The following is a 20,299-nucleotide window of genomic DNA, read 5'->3' on the forward strand; positions in this document are numbered from 1 at the left end:
CAATTAGGGGATTACAAAATCCCTTGGATTTTGTTTCGCGATGGATATGAAAATGGTCGAAGATTGTACGATAAATTCAATGGACGGACTTGTCATCAATGCAGGTACCTACATTCACTTAACATTTACTCCAATATATATAATCTAATTAAGAAAACTTCACATTGAATTATTAAATTTTGTATTTTATTTCAAATTATGAATTATTATTGAATTGACAGACAGAAAACTCTAGGCCTTCGTACTCAGTGCAGCAGATGCAAGGGGTCGACTGGGATGTTATGTGGAGACTGTCTATACATAAGGTATGTTCGGCACATCAATGGAATTCTAGTACAAAGAAATTAATATTTACGTATTGGTGCAGATATGGGGAGAATATAATTGAAGCAAATGAGAATGGGAAAAGTTGGATATGCCCAGTGTGCCGAGGAATATGTAACTGCAGCAAATGTAGAAACAAGAAAGGATTGCCACCTATTCCTTGTATATATTCGAAGGTATGTATCCTCCTTTTCTTAATTTTCTTCCACAATTAATTTGTTTTGACTAATAACTAATTAATTTAATATTTAATCTGCAGGCGTTGAGAAATGGTTACAAGTCTGTGGCACACTATCTTATTAAAACCCACATTGTTAGTATCAGTGGTGAAGGAGAGACAACAAAAAAGGTCTAGCTAGATGAGAAGATTGGTGTCTCCATCGTATAATATATTAGTGTTGAACGTCCAACTCAATCATATAATATGTTAGTATCAACGGTGAAGGAGAAATGTCGGTGTTTATTTTGTGAGCATTAGTAGGAAGCATTTTGCTTGTAAATCTCTATGATCATCCATCCATCTCCAGTCATATTCGTTTGTAATAGCTCATCTGAGAAAATGATGTTCACTGAATCTTAGTAGGATGATTCTCACTTCACGATTCCATTCCGAGATCAATCACCCATCGATTACATCATCACGATTCAACTAAAAGAGATGGATATTAAGCCCGTGTTTGGCCCCCATTATAATGAAATTTTGGAAATAATATATTTTAAAATAGTAAATTTTGGAAGACTGTATGGTTAAAAGAAGGAAAAAATTTTGGTTTATTTGTAATGTTATTTTATTGGAGACGAACTATGTGGTTGAAAAATGTATTAAAATTTTAAATGGGGCCAAACAAGGGCTAAGGAATGCCACCCAAGATAACGAAAAAAAAAAATATAAAAATAAAAATAGTAGCATAAAATTTGACTCGACTACATGAAGTTGGGTAAATAGTAGTGAAAGAAGCAAGATGATAGTCCACCACGTTCCTGATGTGAGGAACAAAGTGACAAGAACCAATGCAAAATTCCTTTATAAATTATCTTCGATAGCTTGTAAAATGAGAGTATACAGATCTCTAGAAGAAAATGATTAAATACTATTTTGCCAAAAAAGTGGCTGTGTTGAAGCACTTAAGATTCCAAAACTTTTGGGCTGCCGCTGAAATATCCTCTGCCGCTGTAAAAATAATTCCAAAATGATTCTAAAGCAATTAAGCTGGTAGTAAAATAAATTTGAAAAGTCCAAATTATCGTTCGCACTAGAACTATGTATCTAACTATTGATTTAATTAGGTCTAACTTTTGTTCGAGTAAAAATATTTAAAAGTAATTTAAATTCGAATCATAAATATTATAACTCTACAAAAATAATTAAAAAAAGTACTGAAATAGACAATTTAAGATTTTTACTGGCGTACAAGAATTGTTATGGTTCACGAATTCACAATAACTATCCCTTTAATTCCAATCAACAATTTTCAAAAATAATCAATTATGTGTATCATAGCGAATTCTTCTAATTTAATTGATTTACCTCTCTCGCGTTTAAACCAATCTTATTCAATTAAGTTAACTCACTATATCTCTATATAAAATAGGGCAGACTTAATTAAGAGTATAAAATCACAAAAAATGACTGCAAATTTAGTAAGGATTTATCTCTACCTTCTACCCAAGTTTAACTTTTGCCTATGAGGTCTAAACTGGCAACTCACCTCTCAGCTCATCACGTTTACAAATCAATGAAACAATGCCAAATTATTTAAAAACACAAATAATAGAAGTAAAAACAATACACAAACATTAATTTATGATCGAAGCTTTGTAAAAAAAATTAAGCTTCAAAACTATATTATAATTGTCCATCCCAACTATGATTGAGTTGCACATTATAGGAAAAGAAAAATATAAGAAGGATTTGAAGTACTATATGTTTAGAAGACGACGAGAAAAAAAATGATCTTCTCATACTAAGAGCCCACCCCATCACATCACATTCTTGAAACCTTAGCTTCTTCTTTCTTTTCTTTTCTCTCTTGTATATTCTCCTTTTTTACTTGTGATTCTATGTTATATCCCTTCATTTTGAAATTGTGCTAATTGTATAAGCTAGGTTGACAAATTTGATTTACAAACTATGTGTTGGCAACATCTAGACCAATTATTTCAAAAATAATTTTTGAAATCAATGGAAATCAATAACATGAATTTTGCAAACACTTAGTTTGTAAACTAATTTTATACGAGTAGATTGATTCTTTGTTTTTATCTAGAATAGATTGTTTTAGGAAAAAGACCCTGGTACAGGGGCCCTGTAATACAGGGGGCCGAGCTAGCCCCCTGTGATAGGTTGGGGGTTGACATGCTCAGCCCCCTATATTACAGGGGTCTATACGTGGAACAGGCCCCATCTTTTTATTGTGGTAGATCCATATCGCAAGTCTTGCCTCGAAAAGGACATAAAATAATCCGGGATAGAAAATAAAAAATCCTAAATTTTTAATGTCGGAAAACCGCAACGCAACTGATCTATGGTTGCTTATCGTGACCAGATCTTGGAATCAACGGGTCACTTCTAACTGTGGTTAGGCTATGGTTTGCAAACAGCGGTGTAACCCCCAACTTTCCAATTTTTACACTTTGGTCCTTATTCTAAGTTTTTATTTATGATTTTGGGTTTTTTATAAATATCTTCAATACTGATCTCACAACTTCCAAAACCTTCTAAAAGTATGCATGAATCTAGCTACATCGTGTTGGGAATCTATTTATACATGCACAGCGAAAAATTAAAATTATTTCGATTCCCACCGAGGATCCCTTTATGTTTAGATTGAAATCGTGATAAGATTGTACCTTTTCAATTCTGCAAACTTCTTTGCTATTCTTTTCGTTCCAACAATCTTGATTCGTCACCCACAGCTGTCCAATTGTCCAGCCTCCAACGGTGATCTACACAGAGAATAAGATTGCAGCTAACAGGGTTTTCCTCTTGTGCCAGCAAGAATAATGAAAACCATATGAATTGAAAACCCTAACCTTTTATTTATATAAGCCCAAACGGGTCTGACCCGTTCCGGTCCAATATTTAATTAAACAATTTAACTAAATCCGGTCCATGAATTAATTAATCCAATTAATTAATTCGGGCCTATAAATAACCAACCCAATTAATTAATTTATCTAACGATTGTTAAATTAATTAATTGATAAATTGCAATCTTTCAATTTTCTTTTGTGTGTGACTCATCAGGCTCCCGATCACGATGTCTAACGACGTGAAATATTATTTTGATCTAATCAAAATTTGATAAATTAAAACACCCTTTTAATTTATCGTCAATTCATACTCGTTGTCCCTGATTGACATCTAGCAATGTGTCAGGGCAATACATGTGACGGGAAATGTCATGTGGTGTGACAAAACCAAACTCGTTCATTTACCGTGAAACTATAATCCCTTCGTCAATATGATCCGATCAACTATGAGATATGAAAGTGTGTCAATCTCGAATGTCGATCATATCTTTCACTCCAGTATTAAATCAATATAAGTCGAAAACTTCTTTTCGACTTATGAGTACACCTTGGCCAAGGATTTCATCATTGACTTAATTGAATGAAACGCAGATCATAATCTCCTACTATCTAAGAGTGACGAATCCTTTATTGATCAATCACAACCTTTATACGATTCTTGACGTACCCGAACGATGTCGTATTAGCGGTCATTTTCAGAGCAACATCCAATATTGCCAAAGCATGACCGTCCTCATATAAGGTACCATGACGACCTCAAGTCAAAGGACCAATTCCACTACCGAATATTAGAGATTAACCATTGACACTCAGATAGTTATCCATGTGGAATTTCTCGGCGGGTCTCCAATGTTATGTTCTATAACAAAACATCCACGTGTTCATTTAAGTGTCACCATACTTTAACTTGTGAGATCAGCTACTTACTTCACAAGTAAGAAATTTCACACGTGATGATCTATCCATAATAACGATATCCGTATCTCGTTATTACTTACGACCATGGATGATTTAAGATTCAGTCAGATGTAATTTGTATCTCACAATCACAATTCCTTGTGATTAACAAATTACGGAGGTTTGAATCTTCAGACTCTATTATTTATTTAATTGTCTATTAATTAAATAATAGATCTGCCATTAAATTGCATTAATTATATATCAAAAGTATTTATGTCCAAAGTTGATTGGACCTAGGGCATAATTCTTACACATCGAACTAAGCATATTTAAAGAGGAAAATCTCCAAATTGATCACACAATCACACCAACGCTAACACTACTCAAGAACATGCCCAACGTACTACTAAAAATTGAAAAAAAAATAAATAAATAAATATTGACACTGAAATCGTAATTTTTACTATTTAAATACAATTTTCAATAATTGTTACAAAAAGAGGGGTCCAACTACTTCATTTATGAATTTCATAGTAATAGAAATGCATGTCCTACCGAGACGAAATATGTAACTTGCTCTGAAAATTGGATTCACGTAATAGGACAAAGATTTCTCATTCTTTAGCCGGAAAGATATGTGCAAAACAAAGTTTAGAAAAGAAAAAAAATGATAGGTGCAGAGACTCAATGGAAGCTATTTTAACAAATGGAGGGGAGTGCGTTGGTAGAGGAATTTTTCCATCGAAAATCATCATATTTTTCAATCAAAAAAATGAACATATTTTTCAATCAAAAAAATGAAAGCATATCAAAAATTAACTCTCAATTGACAAATACCACTTAACCCTTGTTTGAGCCTCATTTTTAAGAGAGAATGTGTTTTGAAATAATGATTTTTTAGAGAACGCGTGGTTAAAAAATAAGAAAAAGAATTTTTGATTTATGCGTAAAATTTATTTTTTGAGATAATGTAAGGATGAAAATGAAATTTGAAAAAATGGAGTCCAAACGAGGGATTAATAAATATTCTCGATTTTGGAAAAAATTCAAAATTTAACCAAGCTAAAAAAATATTTTTATGCTTTCTACAAATTTATTTTAATCATTTTATAAACAAAAATAAAATAAAATAATAATAACTATCTAAAAATTAATTTAACTATACAAAAAATCAAGAATATTTTCACGCGTCAGAAGCAAATCTAATTTTTTATTTAACTATCTCATATGCGCCAGCCAACTACGCATTTACCCGTTCGTTTTTTTTTTTTTTCACATGTTCCAATAATTTTGACATTCAAAGTTTATTTATGTGGTAAGAATGTAAAAATTTCATATTTAACATTGTGTTTGAGACAATAAAACATTAAACTGAGAGTGAGGATGAAAAATTAAGTTTATCTTCTTCAATTTTCCTCAATCAATTTTAAAAGTGGAAATTACACTAGCACAATTTTTTAAAGATTACAATTCAAAAAATGGGTCGAAGGTTTGTTTATTCAAAAATTAGGTGATAATTCTATATTTTAATATTAATAGTAATATATTTTAAAATTAAATTATGCACCACCCTCTAACCATCCAAAGCCAAATTGAATCCCAATTCTCAGCCCTCCGGGGCATATCCAAGTTGGCAAAGGACGGGCATTGAGGGGCTCGCAACCCCAGCGTGGGGAGTCCGATTCCTGGTTGGAGCAGCTAAGTGAGGTAATAACCATTCTTGGTTGGAGCAGTTTAGTGATGTAATAATCATGGAGGAAGGCTCCCTTGGAGCTAGGAGTATAAAGGATGCACGGACCCTGGTCAACTTGGGCATATACCGCGATTTATCTCCACTAGTCACCGAGGGGCCGGGGGCTAGGGGTCCAGGATTTAGTCCGACGAAGCTGGGACACCTGGGTTATCAAAAAAAAAAAAAAAAGAATCCCAATTCTCTCTCTCTCTAACATATCATTCTCTCTCCCTTATCTATATTAATATCTCTCTCTACTTTCTCTCTTTCTACCATTTTGGCTCTACACTCCTTTTTATACCATTTCTTCTCTATCTTTCTCGAAGCAGGAAGCATAAATAAATTTCTAAGATTACTTTCCCAAATTTTTTATTAGGGCTCAAATCGCCGTTGAAGCGATTTTGTGGTGGTTTACAACAGTTTATATGGTGGTTTCTGGTAATTTTTATGGTGGTTTGCGACAGTTTATGTGATTTTTTTTGTGGTGGTTTTGCAACGATTTTGTGGTAATTTTTAAGGCATTTATGGTGATTTTAAAGTGATTCGTGGTGATTTTAAGGTGGTTTTTGAGGTGGTAATGCTTGTGATGTTGGTGGTCGCCACATATTCATAGAGTGTATGTCAAATGCTATGTTGATATTTATTGGTGGTGCCATGAGTGGTGATAAGTCATAGGTCACATGTATCATATCACAAATTATTGTGCATTAGTCATATATAAATATTCACTGGTCACAGATTAAATAAAACTGATCATGGATCATATTTATATGTCACAAGTCACAGGTCATATTTTATAGATCACAGGTCAATAGTCATCGTGTATGGGTCACAGGTCAATGGTCATCATGTATGGTCGTAGATCAATGGGCACCGTTTTTGCATCACAAATCAATTAAAATTGGTCACATATCAATATCCACTATGAAATACCGGAAACAATTCAATTTTCAAGGCTCTGATATCAATGAACAAATTTACAACATTCTTTATCAAACAAATCTACGTTCAGGAATTTCTTACCTAAAAGAGATTAAAATTCCCAACCCATTGCTTCTCTAACTTCTCTCCACTCCAATAATCCCAATCTAATCACAATGGAAAGAAATTATTATTTACAATAAAAGTTTCTAATTTTATGAGCTTTCATGTCAAAAATTGTGTTTCTAAGCACTTTACAGTTTTGGTGATATTTTTTATACGAATTTCACCATGTTTATTGCCATCTTGCTTTCCTAGACAAGAATGGGAGGTTATATAATAGTTAAGGTTATGGGGAGTTATATAAGTGAATTTCAAGTCAAACTTCTTCTTACAATCTTTCGATGTCTTGCGGGTCGAATCGCCACATATGGACGACTCACGACTCATATTTTTAAACAATTAATATATATCTTAGACTGAAAACATTACCAAACCTCACACTGAAAAGAACTAAATAAAAAGAAAATCCAAATATTCGTAAAGCTTTTATCATTCTTCTTTTCCATGATTAGATGGTATAAAGTTCCCATATGATTGTTTTCCTCCGGAGACAAACTCGCTTATAAAAATCTCAATAAACGAACAAGAAACACGAATGAGAACTGGTCAAATTGTTTTCAGCTCAAAATGTATTCATTTCATCCAAAGGTACAAATCACTTCAATAGTTACAGAAAAATAGGAAATAATTCAATAACGAGCCACCACTAAGAAATTTATTTGCATGTTTTGTACACAAATATATATTATTTTTCCTTTTTCCAATTCTACATGGATTCATCAAATGCGGGTGATACTACGCAATGCAAGCCTCGAGGGACGATTTGGCAAGCCACAACAAGCCTGGATCATTTCGCTTTAAGACTAGAAACGTTTCCGCCTTCCCAAATTCATCAACCTCTACATGTTCACAGAACCCAATCATTGCAAGAATGTCCATAGCAGCTGCATAAACAAGTAGATATTGCTAATGAATATGTAACCTCGTACAAATAAAATGTAACCCTTATCTTACAGAAGGAAAAGGATAAAGTGATACGGTACATGAAAAGAAAACAAATTCTACATTCAAACCTAGTCGGCTTAAATCGATACGTAAAATATCGCAAATGCTCTTAGACATCTGAATATTTTTACTGGAGCCCTCACTAATCCTAGTCCCCTTCAAACTCTAAACGCGGAGAGTGTGTGTTTTCACTTTACATTTGTTTAATTGTTTGTGGGTGTTGGAGGGTTGGGATCAAGTAGAGAATAAAGAGCAATGCGGAAAAAAACTACCCAATAACACATTTTCGCATTTCAAGTCTACTAGTTCATCCAATGACAAACCGACGACAATGTAACGCATATATAAGCCCATGTTTGATTTAACTAAAAAAAGTTGATAAAAATTTAAATCGAAGTCTTCAATTCATTTTAAACACATTTTATGAGACTCATAACTTTTATCTACTCTTCAATCACACATTTCATCAACTTCTATCAAAATCTCCTAACAATCTAATTTTTAGCTAAACTAAATAGGGTCTAAATGTAAAATTAATGAGCAGCTGAGTTTTTACCTTTGTAATTAATAACGTTCCTTTGTATCGTGGCATTAGACTGCAGCATATCATCCAAAACAGCCAAATTTTAAGTTAAAACAGTAACCATCCGATCTTATTACTGACATTTTAATTATTACTGTGCATAATCTAAACGTACCTTTCGCAATTTTCTGTATTTCATTTCATCTGGATGTTCAATCACATTACTGCATGAAATTAACTCAACACCTCCGTTAGAAGTTAAACATCTAAGTAAAGAGATCTACGAAAATGATTATTCGAATTTCAAAGTTTTACCATATTATCTTGAACAGAGTTTTCAGAGAAATCATGCCACCCGAAGGTTCTACTTCACGTCTGAGAACCTCGATTGCATTTTGCAGACGGCCACAAATAACTGTAACAGGGTCTTGGATTCTCTGCAGTTCCAGGTCATCTGGATCAGGCTCATCGGTTAGACTCCTTGAAACTCCCTCCCAAGCTAACATGTTATCATTTGAATCAGGCTGTGTTGGAGTGATTTCTTCCCTGTGAGAATCATCTGGATCAGGCTCCCTGGGAGCCTTATTTACATAACTAGGTGATTCCATGCTTTGTGGTGTAACAAAGTCCGTTAGATCCGTTCTTTCAGAATTTTCAAATTTCATGTAACTTTCTCTCACACCAAAATCGTCGCGATCATGTTCCAGAGAAGTAACCAATGGCCCAGGTGTAGCTTTGTTCAAAAAATGAACTTCTGAGTCATCAGAATCAAGTTCGTTCAGTATTGCAGTTTTTTCTGCAAAAGAATCAATATCCATGGCTTCATCACCTTCATTATCCCCAGCCCCTGAAACGTTAATGCTTCCCTGCACAGTCTATCATGATATCTCATTAATTCTCCATCTGGGAGTTGAGCAATGTTCTTAACAAATGAAAGTTATTAATATTCCAAGTACCTCGGGAGATCTCAAAAGTGATGTAGATGTGTTAGCTAAACGTTTATAAGCAGCAGCCACAGAAGATATGCGAGCATCAGGAATAATAAATGCCTGCCCTCCAAGCTTTTGTGATGTACTAACATTATTATTAATGGCAAGCTCCTCTTCATAATGCGGCAAATTTCTAACTCTGCTCAAGGTATGGCTGCTTGATTTAGTCCAATCAAGAGTAGCAGCTTCCTTGTTAAGCTGTCCAGAGCAAACGTTAACTCAAAACATATTCGCCAAATATATTCTAAGAAGAGGTGTCTCAGAGAAGATGTACATGTTCAGTCACATCCTATGTTGCTATAACTCGGGCGCAGGTGTCTGATACATATCTAGGATTCAAATCCTTTTTCTAAAACCTAGGATAGTAGGATATGAGAACATGGCTGAAAAGGATCCAATATTTAGCCCTTGCATGATGGAGCTTTTTCGAAAAATCACTTATATTTGGTTTGTGTATGGGTCCGAACTTCTATGACAGCTTGATGCATGTAATTGACAAATGTCACTGAAATACCCAAAAAATGTCCTGTTTTTGAGTCTTTTGGGGAAACCGTGATGATGACAAATCCGTCTTCTAATAATTTAAATCAAGGCTACCAATGAGCCGTGTCACAGAGCGCTTCAGGGGTGGGTCAATTGGCTGAATTTTAATTGACAATTTGAATGGTCAAACTAGCAAATAATCTGTTATTTTAGCAATTCATACGGACTTTAACAATGTGTAGATACATCTTACAATTTCTAACTCTGCTCAAGGTATGGCTGCTTGATTTAGTCCAATCAAGAGTAGCAGCTTCCTTGTTAAGCTGTCCAGAGCAAACGTTAACTCAAAACATATTCGCCAAATATATTCTAAGAAGAGGTGTCTCAGAGAAGATGTACATGTTCAGTCACATCCTATGTTGCTATAACTCGGGCGCAGGTGTCTGATACATATCTAGGATTCAAATCCTTTTTCTAAAACCTAGGATAGTAGGATATGAGAACATGGCTGAAAAGGATCCAATATTTAGCCCTTGCATGATGGAGCTTTTTCGAAAAATCACTTATATTTGGTTTGTGTATGGGTCCGAACTTCTATGACAGCTTGATGCATGTAATTGACAAATGTCACTGAAATACCCAAAAAATGTCCTGTTTTTGAGTCTTTTGGGGAAACCGTGATGATGACAAATCCGTCTTCTAATAATTTAAATCAAGGCTACCAATGAGCCGTGTCACAGAGCGCTTCAGGGGTGGGTCAATTGGCTGAATTTTAATTGACAATTTGAATGGTCAAACTAGCAAATAATCTGTTATTTTAGCAATTCATACGGACTTTAACAATGTGTATATACAACTTACAAACTAACCCCCCCCCCCCCCTCCCTCTTTTTTTAAGAAATTAAATGCACTGACAATTTTAGATGCATTTTTCAGAGATATATGTAATATTTCATGTTTAAATTTAGAACAACTTAAATTGCAAATTGCAATACTTAATTTAATCGATGAAGTGCCCAAGCAACATGGGTCACACAAATCTACAAATAAACATATACATAGACAAGGGAGGCATGATTAGTGGCAAAATACCTGTTTATCTAGAGCATAGAATCTTGCATCATGTTCAGAATACACCATGTGTGCCTAAAACAGATAACAATTACAATGAAAAGTAAGGGTCATATATTCTATGGAAGTTGAAAGAAAATAAGAATGAGTAGACATACTATCTTTTGTCTTATAGCAGAAGAAAATAAAAATGGCATACCAGTTCGTGCAGAAGAGTCTTCTTGATGCTTTCATATTTCCTGAAACCCTTGAGGTCATCAGTTCGAAGTCGCAGTGATATTTCTTCTCCATGATTCTTTACATAATTTGAAAACAAGTATCTTTTAGAGAGTAGAAGAGAAGTATTCAACTGAAAAGGGGAGCTCATAATACTCAAGAAAATGTAAACATTTTTTTAAAATCAACATCCTCACCTTGTTGACACCAAGGATACATTTAGGACTCACACCAACAAAACCAACTGGTGCCATCTCAGTCAAGATGCCCACCCGCCATCGATGCTTTAGGAAGCCAAATCAAAGTATAGCTTGTCAGAACTTACAAAAATATATGATAGACTATGATTATATAATTAAATGAGTCAAAATGAAACCACAAATAAGTATACCTTATTCATAATAGCAACAATTCCCGGATCTGAAGCAAGCATATGCAATAACTTCAAGGCCTCTGATGCAGGAGGATTTAGCTGCAGTAATAGGGTTGCAAATTGGTCAAATTCATTACAAAATTATATTTAAGACATAAAAAGCAAAGATGTTTGAAGATTTGACTTTTCTTGTTGACTAGTAGCCTTTCGGGGACATTAGGGAATATTTCCATAGTGTGATTGTGTAACATATTCTTCCTCTTTATTTGTATGAGACATATTAAGGTAAATATTTACAGGTCAAATTATGATATGTAATTCATATGGAAGATTACTGTAGCTAGATGTAACCTATTCCGGTAATTTGTAAACCCTATAAAAACCGGAACTTTCATTTCTCTCTCTGTAATTCAAAAGATAAAGAGTATTACAAGGTTTACATTTTTCCAAGTTATTTTTATTCCATAGTTTTCAGGAAAAGTAAATCAGTTTACACTAAATTAATTATAACACGCAACCTTCGATGGGAATTGGATAACCTCTCACCCCTAGCATGTAAAATACTATATAAAACTTGCTTTCTCAACAAAACTTCAATGGTCAGGCATTTAATGAATCATGCATGAAGTCAACAATATCAAGAAGCCATGAATCCTTTTAAAAACTCTTTTTGGTTCCTTTCTAAATCTCCTAGAAATCTAAAGCAAACAAGTCCTTTGAAACTGTAATAGACCATTAGCATCTTCGGCTAAGCTTAAAAGGTGCTTTTAATCAGAGATGCTCTACGTTAGCCTTGGTCCACCCTCCCTCCTATGACAAAAATATCTTAGGTCTACAGTAAACATGTCACCATTTCTACCAGGGGTGGAGCCCGGGGAGGAAAAGTTCTTCTTTGCACTGGGCTAATACATAGAAGAAAAATAAAATCCCAGGCTTGGGCTCCCCTGGGCTAAATCCCAGGGCTGCCAAGCCCTATCTGTCCCTGCAACTAACATTTCCTTTATAGTCAATCGGTAAATCATAAACCAACATGCAGTTTAAAATCGTATTACCTTCATTATCTCAGTCAGTCAGCCTACGCAAAAATTGTCATGTACTTTTTCATAACCTGAGTTTACCTTCCCCAATATCATCATTCAAACCTCCCATACCGAAGCTCTGATTTTACCAAGGGATTGCCTGAATCAACCATCCATCTGTTGTTTTGTTACCTCATCTAGTTCTGTATGTGGAGCATACTCACTGATAACATTAATAGACTGTTCGGTCATACTTTGCCTACACTAATTCTATTCATATCCTTGCATGTGGACCAAAGATTATATTTAGTATTCCCTGATTCTTTTACCTTGTTTTCTTCCAATTTGAACTTGTGTATGCAAGTTATACTGACTTCCCTTCTATGCATCATAAGTACTAGCTCTTTAAGGATCTTTCTTTGAGAGTCCTCATATTCTTAGTTCTGATAAATTATATTATTCTCAACCAATTTATTTACCTACCTTCGCCCATCTGAACCCAGAAATGATACATTGCAAGACCCAGGAATCCTTGCTTACTTGTCGACACTTCCTAGTGCCAACGAACACTTGCTCGCTTTTCACTACACCCTGGATTCGGTGCATCATGTCACTTGTGTAGGGCGCTACCAACGAAATATATATTAGGATTCTTATAACATGATGAAGTTCTACACTGGGAAACCTACCATAACCCTCAATATACAACCACTACAAATAAATGAAGATCAATTCCCTTGGTCACTCAAGTCGTATTGTTTGAGTAAATAACTTTCTTATGAGAAACACATGAAATAATATTAGCACCTCTGAAACAACTAATTCAGTCATGATATCATATGCAATTATGTCGTCTGGAATCTTTTCCAACCAGGTCGTCTTTTTTTGCACAAAATCTAGTTCTTTTTCCTAAATTCAATCATAAAAAAGATTTAAGCCAGTACATATAGTTACAGAAACCACAGTATCTATCTCATAAATATCAAGTGTCCTTAAGATTTAGCTCTATAAATAATTTCCAAAAATATGAACATGAGTTTTAACCACCTCCACGAACTACAAAACCCTCATAATCAAATATTTTGATCCAGAAGTTCATAAAAGATAGCAAACATCTAGTGCTCTATGCAGAGATGAATAAGAGTCAACTATACCTGTATTCCTGGAATACTAAGTGTCTGAAAATCAGAAAAAATATAATTTCCTTGAGGAAGTTTCAGCAATGTATGGCGCCCATCTGACATTCTTTGCTTCAACCTCTCTTCTTCTTCATCAAATCCAGCTATCCTGAGGTCTGCCTTCTCATTTTTTAGAACTTCATCGACTTCCTCTGTGGACACACCCATCATCCTAATAGATTTGGCCTGAAATGCAAAACATGAAAACACTTCTCACCAAAAGAAAAATGCCTTCACATGAACATCTCATACTAGAAACTCTATACATGGACATTAGAAAAATTAAGGAAATATGAATTTACTATTTTATCTTCTCCCACAAAGAAAAAAAAATTAGTACCCTTTGAATAAATATGGTGTAAACGGTGTAAAATCTTATAAAGTTTGATTATTATCTCTGCTTAGACTTACATCCTCTAAGGTCGCAGCCAAAATGTCCAGGCATTGGCCGTGAAAATCAGCACAGACAATGTGCTTTGGCAAGATGTAACTGCCTGCGACAGGGGATGCAGGCAGGCTGTCCCAACACGAAAATGAGGTTTTTAAAGTCAAAAACACCCGTTTTGAGAGGAATTATTACTGTAGACTGCAACCGGTTGTTTTAGACGCAAGTGGGTGCCAACTAGAGCAACTTCCAGGAAGCTGAAAAGTTCAACTTCACTACACAAGCTTGAAGGAAGCAACAAAGTTCAATTTGAAAACTTTGAAAGGGACATGTCAGCTTGCATAACAGTTGTAGAGACTTGCAACTTGCAACTTGCAAGTAAATATCAATTTGGCTACCACTTTGCACAAAGGAGGCTTGCAACTTGCATAAAGGAGGTTTGTAACTTGCAACCAATTATGGCCATTGGATCTAATTAAATCTTGGCCATTGATTACAACTTGTCTTCCAAGACATTGTCCATAAATTGATGTCTTAGCTCGTTTGTAAATCCTATGGAGTGATGAAGCAAACTGAGATTAATTTTGAGAGATTATAAAGTTTTTTTGTCCCATTTACACAAGGAGATTTTCCCAAACTTGTTCTCTAGTTCCTTTCCTTAAAGTTTCATTTTCTACTCAAAGTTACCTATATTTTAGAACGTTATCTCGTGGGGACAAAATTTGTGAAACATTAAGGCCGCACTATTCTAGTTTGTTGGAGGAAACAAAACTAGGTTAGCGACATTAGACTAGCTTGCACCGGCCTACTGCTTAGCAACATATCAAATACTGATCATCAAAAATTAATCAGAAACTTACATGAACCATTCTTGCTCAAAGAATAACCTCTAACAGAAACTTCCAAAGACAAACGAGAAGAGATACTCAAGAGATGTGGTAGCTTCAGAATAAACACAAAGACATTCGAAACAAATACAAACACAGGTCAGGCATCAGACTAGTTGGTGCACAAGATTTCCAATCAAAGCTCTTCCACAAAAATACAAGATTTCCCTCTATCAGTACTTCTGCTATAATTTTCATTGAACAATATCTTAAAATAAAATCCGTGCCTCTCTCTACCTGTCTTGCCGAACACCTAAATGGTCGACAATTGTAATGTCACTACCATTCCACTACCCAGCTTTGGCCAAGCAAATTATGTGCTTTCAATATAAATCAAAATCCTGTGCTGTGAGGTCAAACTCTGACCCAGTAATTTTTCTAAATGGATCAACATCCTAGGACAATCATGTTCGGGACAAAACTCAATGAGCGTATTTATCAGCCCACTCTTAAAGCCTAAAGGTAATCAAGTGCTCATTCCTCTTCGTAAAAAAGGTCAAATTTCAAAATTCAACAATACAATGTCATTTTAGAATTCTGCACACTAATTTTGGCACCTTAAGAACTGAAGTCGCTTTCAAGCTCAGATACGAGTGCTCCTCAGAGAAAGGGTACATCAACTTTGAACTTGCATCTACAGGAACAAGTAGCCGCAGGGTATCAGCTTTAACATGGGTGAGCTCCTGTAATTTATTCCCCAGTTCTTTGAGAGTAGCATCTGGGTTTATGTCCACAATAAATTTTTCCCTCCGCCATACGACTGAGATACTGTGGTTGTCTTGCTGTTCCATGTTCTGTACAAAAAAACTACAATTCATGTATAAGTAACATTATTTATTACACTAATATAACTTCCTTAAGATCCAAAATAGCAGAAATTATAAAGCTCCATTCTCGACTAAAATAAAAATAAAAAGATACTATCGACCTCAAAATTCTAAATCCTAAAACACCTCTCATAACTACTGGAAGCAAAACTTATGGAAGAATTATGATACGCAAAGCACTATTCATAGAAATAATGCACATCTTACTGCAAACATAATTTCTTCTCTTCAATGAATTAATTAGATTATCGATCAACCGTTCATAAGCTAAAAACAAAAATAAAATTTAAAATTCAACATATTGATTTCCACCTACAATGAAAACTGAACGCCCAAAAAACTTCCAAGTTTTTACAAACTCAAATCAAATTTATACCAGGAGATTTAAGAAAACTACCAAAAATTGAATTTCTATGGCAAATTAACAAATTATTAAAAATAACTAAAGTTGAAATATTACCTTTTTCTCTCTGTGCTACCGTAATTTGACCGATGATTATGATATTTTGCATTTTTGGGCATAAATACGCAATTTATATTGGAGTTCGGGTGCTAAATCAAAAAGCGGCGTATTTTAGAATCGGTACTAACGTGATCTGGGGGCGCTTACGTATGTGCTGGCGTGGATAGACCCGCGAATATTCTAGACAAGGAAATTAGCATGACCCAAAAAGAATGCATAAATGTCCCAAATCTTTAAGCTCCTGTTTGGCCCATTTTATGGAAATGAATGGGTAGAATAGTCTTTTTCTTTTTTTTTTTTTTAATGAGTAGTTGAAAAAAAGAAAAAAATTGATTTACGTGTAATATTATTTTATGAAAGATTGTGTGATTGAAAATAAAAGAGAAAAATGAAATGTAATGAAATTGAAATTAAGGAAGGAAATGAATTTTAGAATAATAGATTAATGGAGAATGTGTGGATGAAAAATAAAGAAACGTTTTTATTTACGTGTATTATTATTTTAATGAAAAATGTGTGGTTAAAAAGAATAGCAAGAAAAATGTGTTTTGATAAAAATGAGAATCAAACGAGACTTAAATCTTAGAGCCGATTTGATAAAATTTATTTAAAAATAATGAATTATTGAATAGTACATTTTTTAGAACGTATGACTAAAAAGTAAAAAAACTTACAAAAAGAGAGGTTACAGAACCCTCCAAAGAAGACACAGGAGGGTTGATTTTTTCGCACTATTTTAATCATATCGAGAGTGAGATTTATGTATCGATTCTATAAAGTCCATTTCTGTACAAAATGGATTCAAGCTTATTAGTTTGTTTGTAGAATATTTTATTGCGTAAATACGTAGTGAAAAATGGTATTGTAACAAATAATTTAAATTTTTAAAGGATGACAAATATGGGCTTAATAGATGCTCTAAAACTTTTGAAAATATGCATCTAGACAATTTTCGTCCAAAAATTCGTTAATCGACAAAAAGACAAGCATTATTAAGTCCCTGTTTGGCCCCCATTCAGAGCTAATTTTTTCTCACTTTTCAAGTGTTTGTGTGCCTTTCAATTAATTCTAACAACGTACAATTCCGCATACCGTGAAAAAATCGAAGTGACAGTAACCATATTTTTTAGTTCCCATTAATGCCTTTCAATTTGTGTGTGTTGGGTGGCATGTGTACATTTTCAAGTACAATCACGCAGCCCAATCGCAACGGCATTTCACTTAAAAATACGTTCTAACTCAATTCTGACCTTTTGTCATGGGTTATCATGTAGTTGTTGTATAAAAATGAGATTGGCTAAAAAAAAAAAAAAAGAAAGAAAAAAACAGAAAGACTCATTAAAATGAGTTACAAACGGGGCTAACTATGCATTTTTCACCTAAAAGAATTAAGTAAAAGGACACAAAAATAAAAAAGACATTAATTTTTCTTTTCCAAAAAGTTTTCCCCACCCCGTATGTGATATAACTCTCCACCATCTTCTGCCACATTCTCCAAAAGTTGCCACCACACTCCCCCCTCAACTACCACCACCCCTAAACGTCCAATCTCAAAACCACTACAATCCAAAACGAAGATCAGGGGCGGAGCTAAGAAATTCGTTTAGTGCGAGCACCATTTAATCAATGGCAAACTTTGCATTTTTTTATCATGTATTTAATGATAATAAAAATATAAAAGAATATTAATGAGGTGTAATTGTATCTATTAATTATGGATAGAAAACCTCTAAAGTTTGCATAAAACTCTAGTGGAGCAAAAAAGTTGGAGGATCTGTCAGGAAATCAAGGCTATATGTGCTAAGAACTTGAAGATAAAATGAAGGTTTTTGGTTCTGCTGTAGATCTGTGATAATGATTCAGTGTTGCAAAAAAATACAGAATGATTGTTATGAGTTTAAAAGGATGAATTTGGAGAATTTCGATCTGAATTTAATGGAAACAGATACTAAAATATGAGAAGGAAGAAGTAGGAGAAAAACATAAATCACTAGAATTGAAAATTTCTAATAGTCATTCAAAAAATGCCAAAACAACAATTGAAATATGCCAAAACAACAATGTGAAAAATTTTGTAACTGAAAACTAGTATGACATATAAGTAACACCCTAGGTCTAATCAATTTAGGTTGTAAACATTTTTAATATGTTTAATGCATTCATTTTAGCAAGATCTATTATTTTCTGAATTCAATATTGTGATGAATAATACTAGAGTCCGTAGATTTAAGTTTTAGTAATTTGTTAATCATAAGGAGTTGTGAATGTAAGACACAAAATACGTGTGAGTGGATCTTAAATATCCATGGTCGTAAGTAATAACGAGATACGGATATCGTTATTACGGATAAACTACCACATGTTGTATTTCTTACTTGTGAAGTAAGTAGCTGATCTCACAAACTAAAGTGTGGTGATACTTAAATGAACGCGTGGATATTTTGTTATAAAACAAAATATTGGAGACTCGCTGGGAGATTCCACATGGATAACTATCTAAGTATCAGTAGTTATTTTCTAACGTTCGGTAGTGAAATTGGTTATTTGACTTGAAGTCATCATAGTGTCTTATCTGAGGACATTTATACTTTGGTGGTATTGGATGTTGCTCTATTAAGGACCGCTAAAACGGCATTGTTTAAGTATATCAAGAATCGTATGAAGGTTGTGAGTAATCAATAGAGGATTCGTCGCTCTTAAATGGTAAGAGATTATGATCCACAATTCATTCAATTAAGTCGATAACGAAATCATTGACCAAAGTGTACTTAGAAGTTGAAAATGACTTTTCGACTCATATTGATTTAATTGTAGAATGAAAAATATGATCGATAATCGGAGTTAACATACTTCCATATTTCGTAATTAGTCGGATCATATTGATGAAGGGATTTATAGTCTTATTATAAACGAACGAGTTTGATTTTGTCATACCACGTGACATTTCCTGTCACACTGTCAATGATGTCCATCGGCCTTGTGTTAAAGTAAGATCGAGTTTCGCTTGGAAATCGGCAAGTTTCTAGTTTCCAAATAAGTGTACCTTTCCTCAAGAATCCGGTAGGTCAATTAAGACTCTGAAGTTGCCTAAATCTCTTCCTTATCTGCTGCGGGACAGCGAACGTGAATTGGTGATAAATTAAAAATGTATTTTAATTTATCGATTTTGATTAGATTAAAATAATAATTCACGTCATTAGGTATCGTGATTGAGAACCTGATGGATTGCACACAAAAAGAAAACTACAGGATTGTGATTTGTCAATTAATTAATTTACAAGTGTTAGATAAATTAATTAACTGGTTACTTATTTATAAGTCCGAATTAATTAATTGGATTAATTAATTTACGGATGGGATTTAATTAAATGGGTTAATTTATATATTCGATCGGGTCAGGTTAGGTCAAGACGTTTAGGCTTATAAAAATAGATGACTAGGGTTTTCAATTTGTAGAGAAATTCATTCTTGCTAGTACAAGAGGAGTAAACTCTAGTTCCAACAATCTTGTTCTCCGTGTAAAATTTCATTGGAGACTGGATAATTAGACAGCTGTGGATGGCAAATCAAGGTTACTGAAATAAAGAAAAAGCAAAGGAGTTTGCAGATCTAGAAAAATGTATAACTTTTATCACAATTTCTATATAAACACAAAACAGATCCTTGATGTGAATTGAAATTTATTTTATTTTCCATTGTGTATGAAAAGTAAATTTCCAACAGTGCTATCATAGCTTACTTTGTGCTTGTTAGGAATTGATTTACATATAGATGAAATCAAAAATTGATTGTTCACGTAGTTCTTGAATCTAGCAATTATAAAAAAAATTTCATGTTCAAAATAGTTTTGAAAACACAAAAAGGGGGGGGGGGGGGGGGGGGGGGGGGGGGGGGGGGGGGGGGGGGC

The 20,299-nt window shown here is 34.1% G+C and overlaps 1 protein-coding gene across 4 annotated transcripts; it reads right to left on the reverse strand.

Moving 5' to 3' along the window:
- Positions 1 to 7,561: 7,561 nt before the first annotated feature.
- LOC111370371 lies at positions 7,562 to 16,532 on the reverse strand. 4 transcript variants are annotated; one of them, XM_022992047.1, is made up of 12 exons: positions 16,390 to 16,532; positions 15,660 to 15,909; positions 13,807 to 14,016; positions 11,652 to 11,732; positions 11,458 to 11,544; positions 11,244 to 11,339; positions 11,066 to 11,119; positions 9,458 to 9,688; positions 8,817 to 9,367; positions 8,677 to 8,725; positions 8,535 to 8,574; positions 7,562 to 7,917 (listed from the first exon to the last, which is right to left on the reverse strand). In XM_022992047.1, exons 1-12 carry the CDS (start codon positions 16,449 to 16,451, stop codon positions 7,769 to 7,771), a joined length of 1,860 nt encoding a protein of 619 aa, XP_022847815.1. In that variant the 5' UTR covers positions 16,452 to 16,532; the 3' UTR covers positions 7,562 to 7,768. The 4 variants fall into 4 exon arrangements, with proteins under 4 accessions (XP_022847815.1, XP_022847814.1, XP_022847817.1 ...); XM_022992046.1 differs by having other exon boundaries at positions 8,817 to 9,376; positions 16,390 to 16,531; XM_022992049.1 differs by having other exon boundaries at positions 8,817 to 9,376; positions 15,660 to 15,896; positions 16,390 to 16,467.
- Between the last annotated feature and the right edge of the window lie 3,767 nt (positions 16,533 to 20,299).

This window comes from Olea europaea, chromosome 21 (assembly GCF_002742605.1).
Source record: "Olea europaea var. sylvestris chromosome 21, O_europaea_v1, whole genome shotgun sequence".
Classification (NCBI taxonomy): Eukaryota; Viridiplantae; Streptophyta; class Magnoliopsida; order Lamiales; family Oleaceae; genus Olea; species Olea europaea.